The sequence below is a fragment of the Mastomys coucha genome, unplaced genomic scaffold (genome assembly GCF_008632895.1).
Source record: "Mastomys coucha isolate ucsf_1 unplaced genomic scaffold, UCSF_Mcou_1 pScaffold21, whole genome shotgun sequence".
NCBI classification, from domain to species: Eukaryota; Metazoa; Chordata; class Mammalia; order Rodentia; family Muridae; genus Mastomys; species Mastomys coucha.
Window position 1 is genome coordinate 140,061,464 of NW_022196904.1, and position 20,026 is coordinate 140,081,489.

The following is a 20,026-nucleotide window of genomic DNA, read 5'->3' on the forward strand; positions in this document are numbered from 1 at the left end:
CCCAGGTCAGGCTGGGGTGATGGCTCAGCGGGTAAGGCCACTGACTGCTCTTCCGAAGGTCATGAGTTCGGATCCCAGAAATCACATGGTGGCTCACAACCACCAGTAATGAGATCTAATGCCCTCTTCTGGTGTGTCTGAAGACAGCTACAGTGAATTACGCCGGAGTGAGTGGGGCAGGAGTGCGAGTGGGGCCAACAGAGGTCCTGAGTTCAATCCCCAGGAGCCACACACACGATAGCTCATGGCCATCTGTACAGCTACAGTGTACTCATGCACATAAAATAAATAAAAATAAATCTTTAAAAAAAAAAAAAAAAGAATCCAAGGTTGGCCGGGCAGTAGTGGCGCATGCCTTTAATCCCAGCACTTAGGAGGCAGAGGCAGGTGGATTCCTGAGTTTGAGGCCAGCCTGGTCTACAGAGTGAGTTCCAGGACAGCCAGGGCTACACAGAGAAACCCTGTCTTGAAAAGCCAAAAAAAAAAAGAGAATCCAAGGCCATCCTCAGTATGATAGTCACAGGCACAGGTTCATGTGTTTAAATGCTGTGTCATCAGTGAGTAACTCTACTTGAGATAGATTAGGAGGTGTGGTGCCTTGTTGGAGGATGTGTGTCAAAGTGTGTCACTGTGAGTGGACTTGGAGGAGGCAATGTTCCAGACGATGTTCTGCCTTAAGGAAAGGTTGTGGCTCAGTAGACTGATTGACCACCTGGGATATTTGAGCTCTCAGTTCAATCCCCACCACCACCAAAAATAAAAGTAAAGGGGATGGAGTGATGACTCAGTGGTGAAGAACACATATTGCTCTTGCAGTGGGCCCAAGTTTGCTTTCAAGCACCTACATTGGATGGCTCACAACCACCTGTAACTGCAGCTCCAGGGAATTTGATGCCCTCTTCTGAACACCATAGGCATCTGCCTTGACAAGTACACATACCCATAGACACATAATTAAAAATAAAATAATTGCCGGGAGTGGTGGCGCACGCCTTTAATCCCAGCACTTGGGAGGCAGAGGCAGGTGGATTTCTGAGTTCGAGGCCAGCCTGGTCTACAGAGTGAGGTCCAGGACAGCCAGGGCTATACAGAAAAACCCTGTCTCAAAAAAAAAAAAAAATTATTTTTTAAAAGTAAAAAACACAAGGGAAAGACATTCTATTTAACAGCTATGAGAATTAAATATAATTAAAAATATCAAACATTAACTAAATCATGTTCAGGTAGCAGAGATTCAGGTATAATGAAGCCATTAACAAGCCTGGACTATGATTACATCTCTGCTAGAACACTACTAAGCAGGCTTTACACGGGGTGTTCTCCACAGGTCAATTAATCCAAAACTTTAGCTTTAATATTTCAACTGATAACTATTAACCAAGCACTGACTATTATCAGACACTATACTAGAAGCAAAGAGTAAAGAGAACAAGGCAGGCACCTTGATGATTTTACACACACACACACACACACACACACACACACACACACACTCTTATGTGTATGAGTGTTTGCCTTTATTTATGTATGTAAACCATGTGTGTGCCAAGTGCTTGAGGAGGTAAGAAGGGAGGGCAGGGTCATATCCTTTGAGACTGGAGTTAGAGATGGCTATAAATCACCATGTGGGTGCTGGGAATTGAACTCTGATCCTCTGCTAGAGCAGTCAGTGTTCCTAACTACTGGGCCATCTCTCTAACCTTGTTTAGTCTAAATAATAAAGTGCTCTCCCCCCAGGCTTGATTAGACATCTCATCATGTGTTGAAACAGATTTCACAAGAAATATCTTTTTTTTTTTTTTTATTTTTCAAGACAAGGTTTCTCTGTGTAGTTTCCTGGCTGTCCTGGAACTCAGTCTGTAGACCAGGCTGGCCTCGAACTCAGAAATCCACCTGCCTCTGCCTCCTAAGTGCTGGGATCAGTGAGAAATATATTTCAGTAATGCTAGCCATCTGGGGTTGGGGTGTCAGTTGAGGTAGGAAAACCAGCAACAACCCATGAAACAAAGGAAATCCTTTTCATAGACATTAGAAGGAAGAGGTCTTTGAGGTCTTTGAGCTTAGAGAGGAGGGATCTGATTTAACAGCTTAGTGAAAATACTAGATAAGATATAATACACTCAATCCTATTGTCCCACTCTACCTTTGGGCCCCAGCTTTGAGGTAGGATTTTGCCAGCTTAGGGAAAGTACTCTAGGATATAAGGCTTCACTGATCTCTATTGAGGAGCAACTGAGTTCAAGCAATGATTAAATATTATCAGGGCATCACAAAGTGGAAAGTATACACAAACAAATGAAAATTTAAATATAATTTGAAGAAAATAAAACTGCTAGAGAATAAGTAAAATTAAACTATTGCTTCAGTACTGAAGGCTTCTTTAAGAAAGTTGATCTTTGGCAAATTCCTTAGTACATTTTCTATTTTTTAAAGGACACAGAATCTTGCAATAAACATTTAAGCTCTGGGAATTAAGACTGTTTGTCTGGGTATAACTTTAAATCTACTCCTTACTGGGTACTTGGTGATTTCCTTAGACTACTCTGAAAGAACCACTATGACACTTACATAGATCAATGTGTAGTGACCTAAACACCTAACACTCTGTCATAAATGTCACATCTATGAATCCTATGTAACCATCCTTTTTTTTTTTAAGATTTATTTATTTATTATATGTAGTACACTGTAGTTGTCACATATCCCAGAAGAGAGCATCAGATCTCATTATGGATAGCTTTGAGCCATCATGTGGTTGCTGGGATTTGAACTCACATCCGTTGGAAGAGCAGTCGGCACTCTTAACCACTGAGCCACCTCTCCAGCCCCGTGTTCCATTTCTTAAATGGAACATCCCCAGGACTATAACTGTTTCCATTTTTCAACTCATTCTTACTTGTTTGAAACAGGGTATACCACACATCACAGGCTAGTCTGGATCTCAAGCTTGAAGCCATTTTTCTACTTGGGCTTCTCCAGTGCTGGAATTACAGGTGTTAGCAACAATCCTCCAGATAAACCCATTGGTATCCCACCCTAGACTCACTAAATCAATATCTGGGGTTTAGAGCCCAGGAAGTAGTAGTTTCAAGTAAGGCTTGAGAAATCCCGCCTGCTTTTGGAGTGCTCTACAGATTGGGAACAGGTTTCAATCCTTTGGTAAATAACCAGGTGGCAGCGAGAACCAATGTCTTCTTCCGGGCTGGAGGAGATGGCTCAGTGGTTAAGAGCACTGACTCCTCTTCTGAAGGTCCTGCGTTCAACAATCCCAGGAACCACATGGTGGCACACAGCCACCAGTAATGATATGATGCCCTCTTCTGGGGTGTCTGAAGATACCTACAGTGTACTTACATATAATAAATAAATAAATCTTTAAGAAAAAAAAAAAAGAACGTCTTCCAATGTTCAAAGGGCTTGATGATTCTATCTTTTTCTGTTAGTTTTGCTTTTTGTTTTGCAGAGACAGGGTTTCTCTGTGTAGCCCTGACTGTCCTGGAACTCGCTTTGTATTCAAACTGCCTCTACCTCCTGAGTACTGAGATTAAAGACACGCTCCATCACTGCCTGGTCCTGTGGTAGTGTCTTGATGCTCTGCCCACCCTCCAGTCCCATACTTACCAGCTAGGTTGTTGTAGCAGTCGGTCTGGATGGTGTGCAGTACGTTTTCTTGCTCCGGTGTGAGAGCTGGGCCCTGAGGTCCCAGATTGGGTAGAGGGGAAGGCAGGCTTGGGTCCAGACCCCTCAGCTGAAGAAGAGCTCGATGGTACCTACTCACGGCATCTCGGTACTTCCCTTCCCGGTAGCGCTGGTTTCCTTCCTCCTTGTATAGCTGAGCCTCCTGAAGGCGCTTCTCCATGACTTTAGGAACTGTTAGATGAAAGAGAAACTGAAGCTGGGATCAAAATAAATGATTAGAGCATCAATTTCGTAAGCAGAAAATTACCCTCCTTCAAGAGGCTCGCAGGGATTTGAGTTTTGCTGATTTTACTACTTCCATCTACCCTACTGTGGTAGTTTTCAGTTTCCAGAAGTTCCGCAAACTAAAAAAAGGAATGGTGTGAGGGTAGAGAAGCCATAGACCAAATGAATTCCATGAGAAGAGATTCCCGTCGTGATTATAGACTCTAGGGAAATCCAAAGGCCCGACTAAACGTTCGAAGTGTGTGACTGCCCGCAAAAGTCGTCTCCTTCTTTCTCTGAGGCACACCCCCTGACCTGGAAGAAAATGGAGTAGGCGGAACTACTGAAACGAGTCATAAAGGCTTCGCTCCTTTCCAACCTCTTTATTTGTCCTAATCCAACAAACATTTGTTGATGGTTCTGCTGTTAATTGAGGAACCGAAGTGAGTGAGGCCTGAGTCTCCAGTCCACAGGTGAGGCCCAAGAGGTTGAGGGCACTGTGCCCAACAACTGCACCCCAGCCGAGGACCAAGCCCGGAAGACTACTCCAGGAATTCAGTTTAAGTGCAGGATCACAGAGAGGAAGAGATCAGACCGGCCAGCAGTTTAGCATCTAATGGGGCGCGCGCATTGCGTCATATCACCCAATCAGAAACGAGTCTAGAAAAGTAATCCCGCAGAACCGGCCCCGCCTCCCCAGCGGACCAACCCGGAAAAAAAAAATTCCCGGCCACTTCTCCAATAGGAAAAAAAGCCGCACGACATCGGATGACCAATCAGAGCAACAGACTACGATTCAAGCTGGCCAATGAGAGAAGGAAGGGGTGGGGTTGGACGCTCTGTTGCTGGGTAGATGTTTAAGCACAGAAAGAGGTCCCGGCATTGCTCTCTTCCCCCTGGGTGCTGGAAAGGCCTCTCCCTACTAGCTACGAAAACCCTGCACCACCCACCCTTCCAGCTTGCCTTCGGTTACTAGTCTCAGGAGTCGCAGGCAAAGAATAAGCAAGAGAGGACATCGAATAAGACCTAGGGTGCTCCGGTAATTGGGAGCCAGCAGGAAGTAAGAGACGCGAGGTGGGCGGGACTCCGGCGCGACTGCGCAGAGCCTACAACTAAAGTACGGAGAGAGGAGCGCGCTCACGCTTCCGTGCTACGAGGCACTTGAGCCGCAGCCAGCCTTGCCCGACTCAGGCCCCCGTGCGGCTGCGCGGTCGTGCCGCCTGCGCTGATTGGTCCGGATCTCTGCGAGGAGGGAGGAGAAGTGAGGGAACTCGGTCGTCCTCGGCGCGCACTCCCCCGCGGTCGAGTGCAGAGTGTGTCGGAAGCTGCTCCCCACCGTTTTGTTTTGGGCTCCGTGAGCCGAAAGGGGCAGGGCAGGAGGAAGGCGACACAAACACGCCGCGAAATCAGCGCGGCCTCTGCCTCCGTGTGCGTGCGCTTGCTAGCGCGGGCTCAGTGCTGGCGCGGGAGGCGGAGGCGGGCGGCGGCGGCGCCTGCGCGGTCGGGCTCGGTCGACAGTTCGCAGGGGAGGAGGCGGCGGGAGGCGGAGGAGGCGACGGCGGCGATGGAGGTGAAGCGGCTGAAAGTGACCGAGCTGCGGTCGGAGCTTCAGCGGCGGGGCCTGGATTCGCGCGGCCTCAAAATGGATCTTGCGCAGCGGCTTCAGGAGGCACTGGATGCTGAGATGCTAGAGGACGAGGCCGGCGTTGGTGGGGCCGGGCCCGGTGGGGCCTGCAAGGCGGAGCCTAGGCCTGTGGCCGCGTCGGGCGGAGGCCCGGGCGGGGACGACGAGGAGGAGGACGACGACGACGACGAGGAGGACGAGGAGGCGCTGCTTGAGGACGAAGACGAGGAACCACCACCTGCTCAGGCTTTGGGCCAGGCCGCGCAGCCGCCTCCGGAGCCCCCGGAGACGTCAGCCATGGAGGCCGAGCCCGAAGCTTCCGACACACCGGCGGAGGCCACGGCTGGGTCAGGTGGGGTAAATGGTGGCGAAGAGCATGACAACGGCAAGGGGGAGGAAGACGGGCCGGAGGAACGGAGCGGAGACGAGACTCCGGGATCCGAGGCGCCGGTTGACAAGGCCGTAGAGGAGCAAGGTGAGGAACTGGCAGTAGAGCCCGGCTTCAACCTGCCGGGTGCGTCTCCGATCCAGCACCCCACCCTGCACCGCGCTATCTGATTCCTTGTTTCCACTTGCCCGAAAGTGCAGTGTTATAGTGGCTGTTTGATGAGATTCTCCCTGGGAAGGTGGCTTTCATCCGCTGCCCATCTTTTTGAAGGTTTGGGCGTCTCGTCTCTCCACTGTTTGCAGGAGGGAGGTTCCTGCCTAACGGTGTTCCTTGGTGTTAGTGGATGGAAGTGGTGTGTGTGTGTATTGCTTTCGAGCTACCTGTCGATCAGTCTTCTGGTGCCCACCCCCCTTTTAGCTGAATACCTTTAGCCGAAAAGATGCTGAGAAATTGGCGATCGACAGAGACCAGTTGGAAGCTTAGGCCTGACAGTTCCTTACCTTAAAAACGCTAAACAATAAACAGTCTGTGAAATGCTGTTCTCAAAGAGACTGTAGATATGTCACCTTGCTTCTTCCTGCTTAAGCGGTAGGAGACAGTGTGTGTGAAGCCATTGGGTTTAATCATTCACTAGCAAAGAGAAACTCTTAGGCTGGTAACATTGTAGTAACATGTTAGTTGACTGGGGCTTTTTACTTTGACCCTGTGGTGTTTATATTTCAATTCTCCTGTCTAGGCTGTAGATAAGCATAGACTTATTCTACACTGGTGCCTTAAGGCTCCTAACTAACTGAGCTGAAATGATTGAGGGGTTGGTTCTAGTGGACCATTGGAGTAACTTTGTGGTAGATTTGTGGAAACTTCCCCCAGGAGTTAATGGCCTGTCTCCTTTTGAAATGCTTGCATGGTTAGAGCTAATCTATAGAGTATCTATCAGAGGAGGCAGAGCTGCTTCTAAGTACTTTCAAGTAGGTTTTCTTGCCTTAGAGTTTTTTGCATTGTTTTGTTGTTTCTTGTTTTTTGTTTTGGCTGTTAGTGTTATAAAATTGGAATCCATTTTACAATGATTGTAGGCAAAGTATAGTTGTTTGGGGTTTTTGTTGTGTCTGGTGTCCTGGGACCGAAGTCCTATTACATAACTCTTAATTTGTGTTATCCCAAATAGCAGATAAAAAGCATTGAAGGATAAGGGAGTGATTTAGAGGAATTAAGCCTTCAAAATATTAAAGCCTAAGGAAAAACTCCTTGTGTTACTCTGTGTAAAGAAGTTTTGTGTCACAGGCCTTCAGTCCCAGCACTTGAAGGCAGAGGCGGGCAGATCTCTGTTTGAGGCCAGTCTGATCTAAATAGTGAGTTTTAGGACAAGCAGGACTACATAGTGAGACCCTGTCTAGAAACAACAACAACAAAAAAGAATGTTACTTAATATGTAACACCACCTTCCTGCCCCGAATTCCTTGCAGTAAAGATGCAGTGTTATTTATGGTTTGCTTGTGACCTAAGAATTTCTCTGGTAACTTTCAAGTTCCTGTTAAAAATACACCTGCCATTGTAAGGCTGTGCGTTTTAATGCAGAAAAGGTAATCTCTTAAAGAAAATGTAAGGCTTCTGTGTCAAGTAGCTGCTGAAAAGTGCTAGAAAATAGTCATTAAGTACTTACCATAAATCCAGGTCTGATGAGAATTGAAATTCACCTGTGAAGGTTTTTAAAAGCCTTCAGGGATGCTTTCTACCCTATCAGTGGGAGATCTGCCAGGTTGGCTTGATTGAAGGAAATAAATTTAGAATGGAAAAATTGCCCAATTTAAATGGCCCATAGTAGTTTCCCCTCCATCCCACCCTACCCACCCCCCGCCCATCTTAACCAGTGATTTTTGGAATTTGGAAATAAAACATGGGTATAATAGGAACACTCTGTCTCAATCAGATACCCTCAGTTTCCTAAAGTTAACTCAGATTCTTTTAGTTCTGAGCTCATTCTATGCTCCAGTATAAAAACTACTGATTTTCTTTCCCTCCCTTTTGTAGGAGATGACCAAGATAGTGAAAAGTCAAAACCAGCAGGCTCAGATGGTGAGCGGCGGGGGGTAAAGAGACAGCGGGATGAGAAGGATGAACATGGCCGAGCTTACTATGAATTCCGGGAGGAGGCTTACCACAGCCGGTGAGGGAAACACTCCCTTGATGGGAGTGTCTGCTCTGCTTTTGGTATTCCTATGGTTGATTGCAGTGTGGAAGGAGGGGTGGATTGAAAACTGGATTAGGTCCTCATAGACATAACTTTTAGAGCAAATAAATCTATGATGGAAACTATTCCATCATATTCTCTTTTCTCATTGACTAGAAGAAGCTGTCTGCTGGAATTTGGTAATTCACTGATAGTTTAAGATGGACAGCGCCACACAAATACCTCAAAGAAGGTAGCTTTGGTTACATTGCATTTGCTCTCCTCTCCTGCCTATAGCTCAAAGTCCCCACCACCTCCAGAAGAAGAAGCAAAAGATGAAGAGGAGGATCAGACGCTAGTGAACCTGGACACGTGTATGTATAAAGAAGATTGCGTTGTTTTTTGAGATAGGGCTTTGTTATGTATTTCAGGCGGGCTTCTGTGATCCTCCTGCGCCTCTGGAGTGATCTAAAAATTAAAAATGACTTTTGAGAGTAAAATTTCATGGCTTGGGTACTTGGATAGTGTTTGTATTTGTTTGCTCAGCTGTATAAAACCAGTTGCATCTTTCTTAACAGATACCTCGGATCTCCATTTTCAAATAAGCAAAGACCGATATGGAGGCCAGCCACTTTTCTCAGAAAAATTCCCTACTCTTTGGTCTGGAGCAAGAAGTACTTATGGAGTAACAAAGGGAAAAGTATGCTTTGAGGCCAAGGTAAGTCATTGTTGAAAACCATTTATTAATTTAAACTGTGTATTAGACTCCCATCTAGTGTTTCACTAGTTCAGAAAAGGGCAGCCTGCTTGAACATACCCTTAACACTGAGCAACAAATTGACTCTTAAGACACTGTTTTGTTATTTGTTTTATGTGCTGTTGTGATTGATCTCAGTGCCTTGTGTGAGGCGCTATATCTCTGAGCTATAGTCCCAGGCCCACAACTTTGGTTTAGGTTTAGTAAAAGTTCTTTTTCTAGTATTGAGCTGTTTTTTTTTTTTCTTTCCAGTTTGTATATGAATCTTATCTTTGTAATTCAGACTTTGCACCTGCATTTGTTATAGACCTAAGAATTGATTTTCTGACTTGACCAGGTAACTCAGAATCTCCCAATGAAAGAAGGCTGCACAGAAGTTTCTCTCCTTCGAGTTGGGTGGTCTGTTGATTTTTCCTGTTCCCAGCTTGGTAAGGTTATTTTGTAACTTCTTTTTTGTGTTTGTTACCATATTCCTTACTCTGTGGAAACTTTGCAGGTAGGTAATTGATTGTTGACTCTTCTAGGTGAAGATGAATTCTCCTATGGTTTTGATGGAAGAGGACTCAAAGCAGAAAACGGGCAGTTTGAGGAATTTGGCCAGACTTTTGGGGAGAATGATGTTATTGGCTGTTTTGCTGTGAGTGTTCCTGAAATTTGTGGATTTGTAGCAAGGGGTAGAGAAAAGGCTGAGAGGATTCAGCTATGCTTCCTACCAACCACTGGCTTTTATACATTGGATGCATTGCTTGGTTGAGATGTGCAATAGCACCAGCATTCAGTTACTTCTATATTTATTTGAGGAGGAGGGTGCATATCAAAGTGTGTATGTGGAAGTCAGGACAGTTTTCTCCTACTATGTGGGCTCTAGGGACCAAATTTGTGGTATCATACATGGGTGACAAGTGTCTTTATCCCCTGACCCATCTCTCCATCCTCCCAATGTTAAAAAATACATAAATAAGCAGTAACATTTCATTGTCCTTAAAACCTGTCAACCTGCAAGTGCTCTTGTGCTTTTGTCCTTGTAGAATTTTGAGACTGGAGAAGTTGAGCTATCCTTCTCCAAGAATGGAGAAGACTTGGGTGTGGCATTCCGAATCAACAAGGAATCTCTGGCAGATCGAGCCCTTCTACCCCATGTCCTTTGCAAGAATTGTGTCATAGAATTAAACTTTGGTCAGAAGGAGGAGCCCTTTTTCCCACCACCAGAAGAGTTTGTGTTCATCCATGCTGTGCCTGTTGAGGAGCGTGTGCGCACTGCAGTCCCTCCCAAGACCATAGAGGAATGTGAGGTATGCAGAAGTATAGGCTTCATGCTTTAGGAGAGTGGTAGATATGTACTTTCAAGTGTATTCTAAAGTTACTATCAAACTTGGATAGGGAAAATATAACTATTTTCTAAAGAAAGTTGGATTTTATAAAATGGATTCATTTTATTTCATTGCTGTTTCTTTTACTTGCAGGTGATTCTGATGGTGGGACTTCCAGGATCTGGAAAGACCCAGTGGGCACTGAAATATGCAAAAGAAAATCCTGAGAGGAGATACAATGTTCTGGGAGCTGAGACTGTGCTCACTCAAATGAGGGTCAGTTGCTGAGAGGGGGGAAAGAGAATTAGCTATGGTGCTTGCTGTGGAGACCCTGGGAATCTTTAACAGCCTATTGTTAGTCAGGAATTCGGGTATCTTTGAAGTGTACAAGAACAAAGACCTCACACACACTGTCAGTGTGTTAAGATATGTCCCGCCTCTCCTGAATTGTCAAATTTCTGCAGACATACAACCTGCAATAAATCCAGATTAAGTATAGAAGTGACTACTACAGGAAATCAACAGTGTGATGAGTTCCTGTGACCCTTGTAGAATTTGAACAGTTGACTTTTGTACTCCTGAACTTGCTGTGTATTTGTATTTCTCATTCATCAGATGAAGGGGCTTGAGGAGCCAGAGATGGACCCCAAAAGCCGAGACCTCTTAGTTCAGCAAGCCTCCCAGTGCCTTAGTAAGCTGGTCCAGATTGCTTCACGATCAAAGAGGAACTTTATTCTTGATCAGGTATGCAGACATTCAAGAGAAATCTAGTTTTAAAGGAGATCCAGAAATGAAAATTTTGTGTTTTTTTTTTTTAAAGTTAGACTGGGATCACATATAGAACTGAAATAAGGAATAGACTCAGGTTACCTAATGACTCTCTGCTTGTGAGTTATGTAATGTACTTAAACTTACAAAGTTTACTGAGAGTGTCTGAATTCAGATGATAGGGAGAGAGAAGGAGATTTGGATTCATTCATTTATTTTATTTGAATTCTTCAATCTATCCTGGCTCTTGGACAAGTCTTTTACCTCTCTTTTAAAACTTCAGTTTTCCTGATGTTGAGTAGTATCTCAATATTTGTTGAGTAGTATCTCAAAAATTAAAGGAGAGCTGGGGTTCTAGCTCACTGGTAGAGCAGTTTTCAAGCAGAGCCCTAGGTTTGATCCTGATTACCACAAAGCAATGATAATAATAGTGATTATTACTAAAGGAAATTGTGTATTGACTTCTAATCTGATGCTTCAGTTATAGAAGATAGAGTTTTCTTTCATAAGTTTAGTAGTGACCTTTATCCTTAAACATGTTATTACTCCTATCACTAGTGTAATGTGTACAACTCTGGCCAACGAAGAAAGTTATTGCTGTTCAAGTCATTCTCCAGGAAAGTGGTGGTAGTTGTTCCTAATGAGGAAGATTGGAAGAAGAGGCTGGAGTTGAGGAAAGAAGTGGAGGGAGATGATGTGCCTGAGTCTATAATGCTGGAGATGAAAGGTGGGCTAAAATTTCATGGATTAGAGAATCCACTCCCTGGTTAGGACAACCCTGCTTGTCACCAAGAGTGACTCTCAACATATAAAGTGTAAATTCAAGAGCAATTTAGTAGCTATAATTGCTGTGGGTAAACTAATGAGTCGAATAAAAGGGGGTAAATATCTGTACATGGTAGTACATGCTTGTAATCCCAGCACTCGAGATGTTCGGGAAGGAAGATTATGAATTAGGTGAGACTAGCCTGATGTAGTAGGACCATATCTTGGATGGGAAAAAAGGCAGAGTGATGCATGTCTCTAATTTCAGCACTTGGAAGATGAAGGCAAGAGAATAAGGAGTTGGGGGCTCGTCTGAGCTAAATGAGATGCTGTCTCAAAAAAATGGAAGAATGAGAAATGGGATGTTTAAATCCAAACAAGATACTTGAAGTAAAGGAAGAAAGAGCTTGAGTCAATTATTTAAATAAGTATTTACTTGTCAAGCACTGCCCTAGTCATTGGGAAATAGCATATTAAATGAACTTCACCCTCATAACTAAAATTTTAAAATTCAGATTGATATTTCATGAAAGTGGCAAAGATGATTGTTATGGTTCAAATTAAAATACAGTAGTGTGCTGGGCAGTGGTGGCGCTCGCCTTTAATCCCTGCACTTGGGTGGCAGAGACAGGCGGATTTCTGAATTCGAGGCCAGCCTGGTCTACAGAGTGAGTTCCAAGAAAGCCAGGGCTACACAAAGAAACCCTATCTTGAAAACGCAAAAATACTATGGGGAAAAAAAAAATACAGTAGTGATAGCTAGAAACTGTCTTTCCCTGTGTCTTGATTTCTGGTATGTTAATAGGTTTGTGTTTTGTTTTCATTTTTGCTTATTTTCTTGATTTGATTTTGCCTGAGGGTACTGTCCTTTCAGGGCAGTGTTGACTATGTTGATTGGTTTTGCTTCATGTTCTCCTTAGATCATATTTTCATCAGGTTTCCTTTAGCTTATGGTACCCCACTTACCCCGTGAACTGCAGGCTATGGAAGCTCAGAACCCCTAGCTGTGGGAATCCGTTCTCATATCTATGACCTGGAGCATTTGAATTTATAAGAATTAATTTTAGCCGGGCAGTGGTGGCACAGGCCTTTAGTCCCAGCACTGGGGAGGCAGAGTCAGGCAGATTTCTGGGTTTGAGGCAGCCTGATCTACAGAGTGAGTTCCAGGACAGCCAGGGCTACATACACAGAGAAACCCTGTCTCTAAACAAAAACAAAAACAAAAACAAAGCACTATGATACAGTCTGTGAACTTGATGTCCAGAGACCAGCAGATGGCGTACTTGGCCATCATGTATAACTGATAAAATGAGAGGCCTTTAGTAGCATGCAGATGCCTTTAGCTTCTTTGTGTAACTGTGCACATACATGGATAAAACCCAGGGCCTTGTACATGTGAGGCAAGTGTAATACCCTCACCTATACCTTCAGTTCCAGCTCGAAGCTCTAATAATGTTGCTTCTTGGCCAGTGGTGCTTGCCTTTGATTCCAGCAGTGGCCGAGACGGGTACATCTTTATGAATATGAGACCAACTTGGTCTAGACAGGAAGTTATAGGCCAGGGAGGCTACATAAAACCACATTTTTCTCTCTTCCCCCACCCTTCTCTCTCTAGGTTTACTTATTTTATTTCTATGTATGTATATGTATTAAATTAAATGTGTGCATGGTGGTGCCCTTGGAGGTCAGAAGACAGCATCAAGAACTCCTGAACTACGATTATAGATGGTTCTAAGTACTGTATGGGTGCTGGGAACTGAACCTAGGTCCTCTACAAGGACAATAAGGTGCTTTTAACTATTATCTCTCCTGAGACCAACTTTTTCTAAGTAACACCAAAACTTTCTCAGTTACATTTAGCCTGTGTTTCTGATAACTCACTGCAAATTTATTACAAATTACTTAAGAACTTATAAATCGCCGGGCGTGGTGGCGCACGCCTTTAATCCCAGCACTTGGGAGGCAGAGGCAGGTGGATTTCTAAGTTCGAGGCCAGCCTGGTCTACAGAGTGAGTTCCAGGATAGCCAGGGCTATACAGAGAAACCCTGCCTCAAAAAAACAAAAGAAAAAACGGGCATTCTGGGCCAGCCTGAGCTATATGAGACCATGTCTCAGAAAAACAGTTTATTTAAGAGTGAGTTGGTATGAGCCTAGCACATTTTAGAGCATTGCTAAGTTAAGCTGTGGAAGTCTTAGGCTTGGCTTGCTGTGATGAGCAGACCTGTTGTCCTATCACTTGAAGGTAAGCCAGGAGGTTCTTGAATTTGAAGTGGGCACAAACTGCATAGCAAGCAAAAGTCCAGCCCGAGTTATACATAATAAAACTATTTCAAAGGAGAGGAGAAAAAACTGAAAAGAGAAGCAAAGTATGGTAACAACAACAATAACTGTAATCCCAGTTCTCAGAAGGCAAGAGGCAGAAAGATTTAGACCACCCTGAGCAGCATGAAGCCTTATATCTAAAAAACAAAAGAGCTACCTGGCTCAGCCCTTCATAAGCATGAAGCCTAGAATTTTGTTCCTAGTACTCAAATCCTCAGATAACAAGCCAGGAACCCTGTGTACACTTCTGAAATCCCACCATTGAGCAGGGTGTCAACAGAAGAATGGTGAGCTCTAGATTCTGTGAAGGGCCCTGTCTTTAAAAGACTAGTGTGATTTAGACATATACTATTAATAACAAAGCTGGGCATGGTGCATCTTTTATCCCATCAGAGAGGTGAATCTCAGACTTCGAAGCCAGATGTACATAGTGAGTTCCAGGATAGCCAGGGCTACGTAGAAAGCTCCTGTCTCGATAAATAATAACAGTTATAGACTCATAACTGTAATGCTGTTCCTGAAGAGGCAAGACGCTAAGGCAATTAAGGCTAGCTAGCCTTATAACTAAGTCTCAAAATGTGAAAAACAAACAAAAACTTGATATAGCTCAGTGAGAGAGCACTTGATTAACATTCACAAAGCCCTGATTTGATTCCCTGAAACCACCAAAAACTAAAGTCTGCTTCCTCTGGTAGATTTTCATGTATTCTTACCCTGTCTGTGCACTTTCTAGGCCCACAAGCTTCTCTCTTATTCTTATAGCCAACTTCTCTCTGCCTGAGAAATGCGACTATATGGATGAGGTGACATATGGGGAGCTGGAAAAAGAGGAAGCTCAACCCATTGTTACTAAATACAAGGAGGAAGCAAGGAAGCTACTGCCCCCCTCTGAGAAGCGGACAAACCGCCGGAACAACCGCAACAAGAGAAACCGGCAGAACCGAAGCCGAGGCCAAGGCTATGGTGAGTCCTGGAGACTGGCTGCCCACAGTGAGCAGCCTTCCTGATGAAGCTTACTTCTTCCTGTACCTGTACCCCGCTTCATATGCTTGCCCCATAATCTTCCAGCCGGAAGATAGGTACTATGGGGCAGGAAAACGTTTCCTTGAAATAGTACAGTGCCTCATCATATGCCTAGTTTCCATGAAAGCGAGCAAGTTGGTTCCCCACCTCACTGCAGTCTTAAGGATGTGCAGTGAAATCTAATTTTCATCTTAAGATCTCTTGATACTTTATCAAATCAATCCAGTCTCGCAGACAAAAGTGAATGGATTCTTCCTCTTTTTAGAGTTTTACAAAGGAAGTTAGTTATTAGTGGGATTAATTTTTCCTCAGAATGTCTAGTTTGTCAGTTAAATCCCCGGTGTATATTTATAATTACTTTTTTCAGAAGTGTGTATGTATGTGTGTGCAACTGAAAATCAGCAGGTGGTCGGTGCTAGCTATGTACTAGACACTGGGAATAACTGGTTTCTAGCCTTGAGTAATGTAGATTTTGTTTTCTTTCTGTACAGTGATGGGTATAGGCCATAAGACACCTCAGATCCCTTTCTGGGCTGAGAGTCTGATCCTGTGAATGGCAGTTTTTAATTCATGTTTCTAACTCTGCCATGTATCCTTTTGTCATCTAAAATGTTTTTGCAGGATTGGGGAGCTTCAAAAGCAGGGTGGCTTTGTTTTCTTGTGTCTATTCTTGTGCCCTCCCCTCTCAGACTCTTAATAAAAGATCCTGGCTGGTGCTTTAATTAACAGTGTGTGAGCCTGGCCAGACCAAGCCTCTTCCTCCTCCCCTAGTATTGCCTTTGGCTCCAGCTTTTTGATTTCCACTCAGATGTGGAGCCAGGACCCTATGCCAGCTGTCTGAGCGCCCTCTCCATTTCTCTTCCAGTGGGCGGGCAGCGCCGAGGCTACGACAACCGGGCCTACGGGCAGCAGTACTGGGGGCAGTCTGGAAACAGAGGGGTGAGTGCAGCTCTCCTTCTGCTCCTCCCTCTGGGCTGTGAAGCCATTCCTATTGACTTGGGGGAGCAGAGGGGTTTGGGCTGTTTTCTTAGGGCTTTAGGGTTTTGCCCACTTAATATGTTCATCTGGAAGAATTTAACCGGGAAAAGAATTTACCCTGCTTATAGTGTCAAGATGAAAAAAATGTCTTGTTCAGTAATGGGAAACTGGGTTTGTGCTTCTGAAGACCCATATATCGTCACCACTCCTCTTTCTCCTTCCTCAGGGCTACCGTAATTTCTATGACCGATACAGGGGTGACTATGAACGATTCTACAGTCGAGATTATGAGTACAACAGATACAGAGACTACTACAGACAGTATAACCGGGATGTAAGTATTATCTTGGGATAGATTGAGGGTGAAGGGGACAGGACCAGCTGGATGATATAATGCCTCTTCATCCTCAGCCAGCTCTGGCTCTTAAGTGATGGGGTTTCCCTCTCTTCTAGTGGCAGAATTACTACTACCACCACCAACAGGACAGAGACCGATACTACAGGAATTACTACGGTTACCAAGGGTATCGGTGAAGCCCCTGCTGTTTTCGCCTGTCAGCCATGAAGCTGAGTCTCTGGGGGTGCCAGGCACCCCCTAAAACACAACCAAGGAAAACAGGGGCTGTCAGGGTGGGGCTGAGCTGCCAGGGAGGGGTGGTTGGGGGGAGGGTGTGCAAGCAGGGGTGGGGGAGGGGGGATGGAAACAAAACTGTACATTTTTTTTAAAGTTTGTTGAAAAAATATTGTCTTATTCTATAAAACATTTCAAACCTAGTTAGGTTATTTGTAATCAAAAAAAACATTTGCACAGAAAGCAGCACTTAGATCTGCCTATTCTGTACCCTGCAGCTAGATAGGAAAAGAACTAAAAATGACACCTCCAGCATTCTAAGACAGCTGGATTGGTAGCCCAGTAGGGGAGAGTGTTGTGGGGAGAAGGGGAACAGCATGAGGGAATTCTACTAGCAGAAGTGGGAACAGAGGGCAGGAGCAGGGGCAGAGGGAGTGCCTGTGACCAGGGCAGTGGAAATAAACAATTGGCTCTTATCAATCACTTGCACCAACTAACCGTTTGTATTTTCTTTACCAACCTTTCCCTCTTGGGCTATCGAGTTAATAGATTGTCCACTTTGTTGTGCCTTTGTGCTGTCTGCCTAAGGCACAGAGACTGCTAGTTGGGTGGTTTTAGTATATAGGATTCCCAGGCCAAGGGGAACGGGGGCTCTTGGGGACTGCAGAGCAGAACACTTTGTCCCTATCCATATTATATTCAGTAAATTCCTATAAAGCCTAGAGGAGGGTGGAAACAGAGCCCTTAGTCTGAAGATGGTGATTTGCCAGTCCCTAGTCTCTGTCTTCCGAGTTGATAGAGGCAAGAGATCTCTGGAATCATTTACTAATATTGCCTGCCTCTTACAAGTGTGAGGGAAGGAATGATTCTCAGGGTTTCAGCTCACAGAAACGCAGCAAGACGTTGTTCACTGCGTCAGGATATGTACATAGGTGAATCCTGTGGTGTGGGCCGTTAGGCCCAGGTGCTGAGAATTGCAACTATTTTATACAATGTAGGGGGCTCTGCCCTGCTGCTGTTTTTGTTTTATTTTTGTTTTGATACACAGGTAGAGAGTGAGTAGAAAGGGGTTGGGGGTGGGAGGCAGCTCAGTTGGGCTGCAGAAACTTGGGAAGACTATGTGAATGTGTGTGTGGGTGCGTGTAAGCGAGCACCTTTCCCAACTCTTTCAAACAGGATTCTGGATTCCTTCACGGGTGCTTCCCTTCAAGTCCCCAAAGAGGCCTCTCATCAGAGACTTCATTTGGGGTCGTATAGTTTGTAACTTTAACAACACCCTCCCAGTTCTTGACAGAACAGCTACAGGTTGCTAGGTTCAAGAATGTGGGCAGGATATAGCAATGTGCTTTCAATATTGATCTTCAATTTAAATAATCATCTTGCTTAGCTAAAAGCTTACTCAGCAACAGCATCCTACAGCACTTCCTGGTGAGGAAACCTCTGGGCTGAGTTACTGGACATACTTCACTTCGACTTCCTCGCCTGAGCAGTTCTCTTGTTTAAACTTGTGCTGAGATTTGGATCTTCCCTGTCCTGATGTCCTTTCAATGCAGGGCTCTCAGGGTGGGCAGACCTCATTCTGAGTCTCTGGTTTGTTAGGACACACCATTCTGCTCAAGGACCTCTTTCCAAGGCTGTAGTGGGGCCTAGAAGGAGATAAGCTTGCTCATATTGTGTCTTTTCTATTGCACTTGTCCCTTATGGTGCCACAAATGGATTTGTGTGTGGCAGTGGGTGGAATGATTGCATGCATCTTTTGTAACTCGCTGGTATTAAAAAGGGAGTTCAAGAAAGCATTGTTTATAATGTCAGGGCAAAAAGATAGAAACTGGAGCCCAAAGAAATCCCCTTAGAACAAGATTATGTTATAATAGGAAACTTAACTTCCAAAGGCAGAAGCTGCCCCTTCAGATGTTTAGTCCTCCAACAAATAACACTTTTACAGTAGTCTGTGACCTGGATTTTAGGTGGTAGAGCCCTCAGAAGGGCAAAATCTTAACACCGAAGTTTGGGGCAACAGGGGTTAGAGAGTATACTCGCTATTGATTTTCAACACCAGAAAAGTCTTTTTAAAAAGCTGTTTTTCTAGTCGAATGGAGAATGAAACTGCCACATCCTTGTTGGGTCTGTTCAGGAGGTTTCCTGCATCAAAGTGGATGTCTGCATTTTGTTTCTGTCTTGTGTTTTTATTATGAAAAGAAATGTTATTGGGGCGGGTGTGGGGTATAGATTATGATAATAAGAGAATCTCTGGTTTTGTTTTCCTTAGAAGAGTCGTTTAGTGTTTTATCAGATGTCTGTTGTAGTTGTAGGTGGAAAAGCTTGTAAAAACAAACAAACAAACACCACATGGAGCCTGTAAATGTTTTTGCACAACCTGTAAAGCATTCTTGGAAGTGGCCAGTAAAAAAAATGGGGGAGGGGGGTTCCATTTTTAAAAATGTAACTGTGTCATTGTTTACATATGTAACTCTTACCCTGTTCTCATTACACCATTCTGGCAAAAAATGTAGACACAGTAGTTCCAGTTTTAGAATAAATAACCATTTGGATTGAATTTTCCTATCTCCTGTGGCTGTACTGACTGGAATGGAATGATCATGAAGGTGTTTATTTTAATAATGTATTTTTTCAAAAATTTATTTTGAGGCAGAATCTCCTTATATCCCAGACTAGCCTGGAACTCTTTTGATCATCATGCCTTAAAACCCAAAATGCTGCATTTTATACGTGTTTGTCACTATAACCATCTTATTTTCCTATTTTAAATTTTGGTATGTGTATGTACAGAAGTGCACAGGGATCAAGTGTACATGCAGAAAATGGGGATATGGGTCACATGGTGGTCAGAGGACAACTTTGTGGAGTCTTTCTCCTATGCTTACACAGGTTCCAAGGACTAAGTGTCAAGCATCTATTTTTCAATGTTTACTTATCAAGATACACTAGTTACAGCCAAGGATAACCTCTGTGTGTGTGACTGTTGTGCCCTGTTCTATGCCTTCACTTGAGAACTAGCTATATAGGGATCTGTCTACCTGGTGTGTGTTTATAGTAATATCTTTATTTTTAATTTTATGTATGTGTACAAATGTTTTGCCTGTGTCTGGGTCTACCACGTGTGCAGTACCTTTGGAGACTAGAAGAGGGCATTGGACCCCCTGGAACTGGAGTGACCCATGATTATGAGCTTAAATGGTGGTGCTAGGACTGGAGAGATGGTTCAGTAGTTAAGAACATTGACTGCTCTTCCAGAGGTCCTGAGTTCAATTCTCAGCAACCACATGGTGGCTCACAACCATCTGTAATGGGATCTAGTGCACTCTTCTGGTGTGTCTGAACTACACAACATTAAAGAAAACAAAACAAAAAAATCCATAAATACAAAATTTAAAAATAGACAAAAAAAAAATCATTTTAAATGGTGGTGCTAGGAACTCTGTAATCCT

General features: G+C 44.2%; 2 protein-coding genes across 7 annotated transcripts in view; one reads left to right on the plus strand and one right to left on the minus strand.

Annotated features, from left to right (window-relative positions):
- Ttc9c (tetratricopeptide repeat domain 9C) overlaps positions 1 to 5,142 on the minus strand; it is an 8,441-nt gene extending 3,299 nt beyond the window's left edge. The window contains exons 1-2 of one of the 5 annotated variants that reach the window (XM_031389601.1): positions 5,045 to 5,142; positions 3,622 to 3,870 (exon numbers count right to left, since the gene is read on the minus strand). In XM_031389601.1, coding sequence (XP_031245461.1) covers positions 3,622 to 3,859 — 238 coding nt within the window. In that variant the 5' untranslated portion in view covers positions 3,860 to 3,870; positions 5,045 to 5,142. Of the gene's footprint in view, positions 1 to 3,621; positions 3,871 to 3,946; positions 4,645 to 4,853; positions 5,002 to 5,044 lie in introns of those variants that run through there. The other 4 variants (XM_031389598.1, XM_031389600.1, XM_031389599.1 and 1 more) reach the window with 4 other exon arrangements.
- Hnrnpul2 (heterogeneous nuclear ribonucleoprotein U like 2) lies at positions 4,598 to 19,134 on the plus strand. Of its 2 annotated transcripts, XM_031389594.1 has the most exons (14): positions 4,598 to 6,002; positions 7,944 to 8,079; positions 8,380 to 8,456; positions 8,661 to 8,800; positions 9,177 to 9,267; positions 9,364 to 9,476; positions 9,868 to 10,131; positions 10,303 to 10,425; positions 10,765 to 10,893; positions 11,476 to 11,644; positions 14,768 to 14,968; positions 15,894 to 15,967; positions 16,233 to 16,340; positions 16,460 to 19,134. In XM_031389594.1, the coding sequence occupies exons 1-14, from the start codon at positions 5,468 to 5,470 to the stop codon at positions 16,538 to 16,540; spliced, it is 2,241 nt and encodes a 746-aa protein (XP_031245454.1). In that variant the 5' UTR covers positions 4,598 to 5,467; the 3' UTR covers positions 16,541 to 19,134. The 2 variants fall into 2 exon arrangements, 1 of the variants encoding a protein (XP_031245454.1); XR_004123491.1 differs by lacking the exon at positions 15,894 to 15,967 and having other exon boundaries at positions 5,175 to 6,002; positions 16,460 to 16,500.
- Positions 19,135 to 20,026: the final 892 nt, after the last annotated feature.

Excerpts from the sequence above, each read along its gene's own strand:
- Hnrnpul2 (XM_031389594.1), top strand. The coding sequence starts at position 5,468 with ATGGAGGTGAAGCGGCTGAAAGTGACCGAGCTGCGGTCGGAGCTTCAG. Across the intron at positions 15,968-16,232 it reads GGCAGTCTGGAAACAGAGGG|GGCTACCGTAATTTCTATGA; the intron begins GTGAGTGCAGCT and ends CTCCTTCCTCAG. Across the intron at positions 16,341-16,459 it reads ACAGACAGTATAACCGGGAT|TGGCAGAATTACTACTACCA; the intron begins GTAAGTATTATC and ends CCTCTCTTCTAG.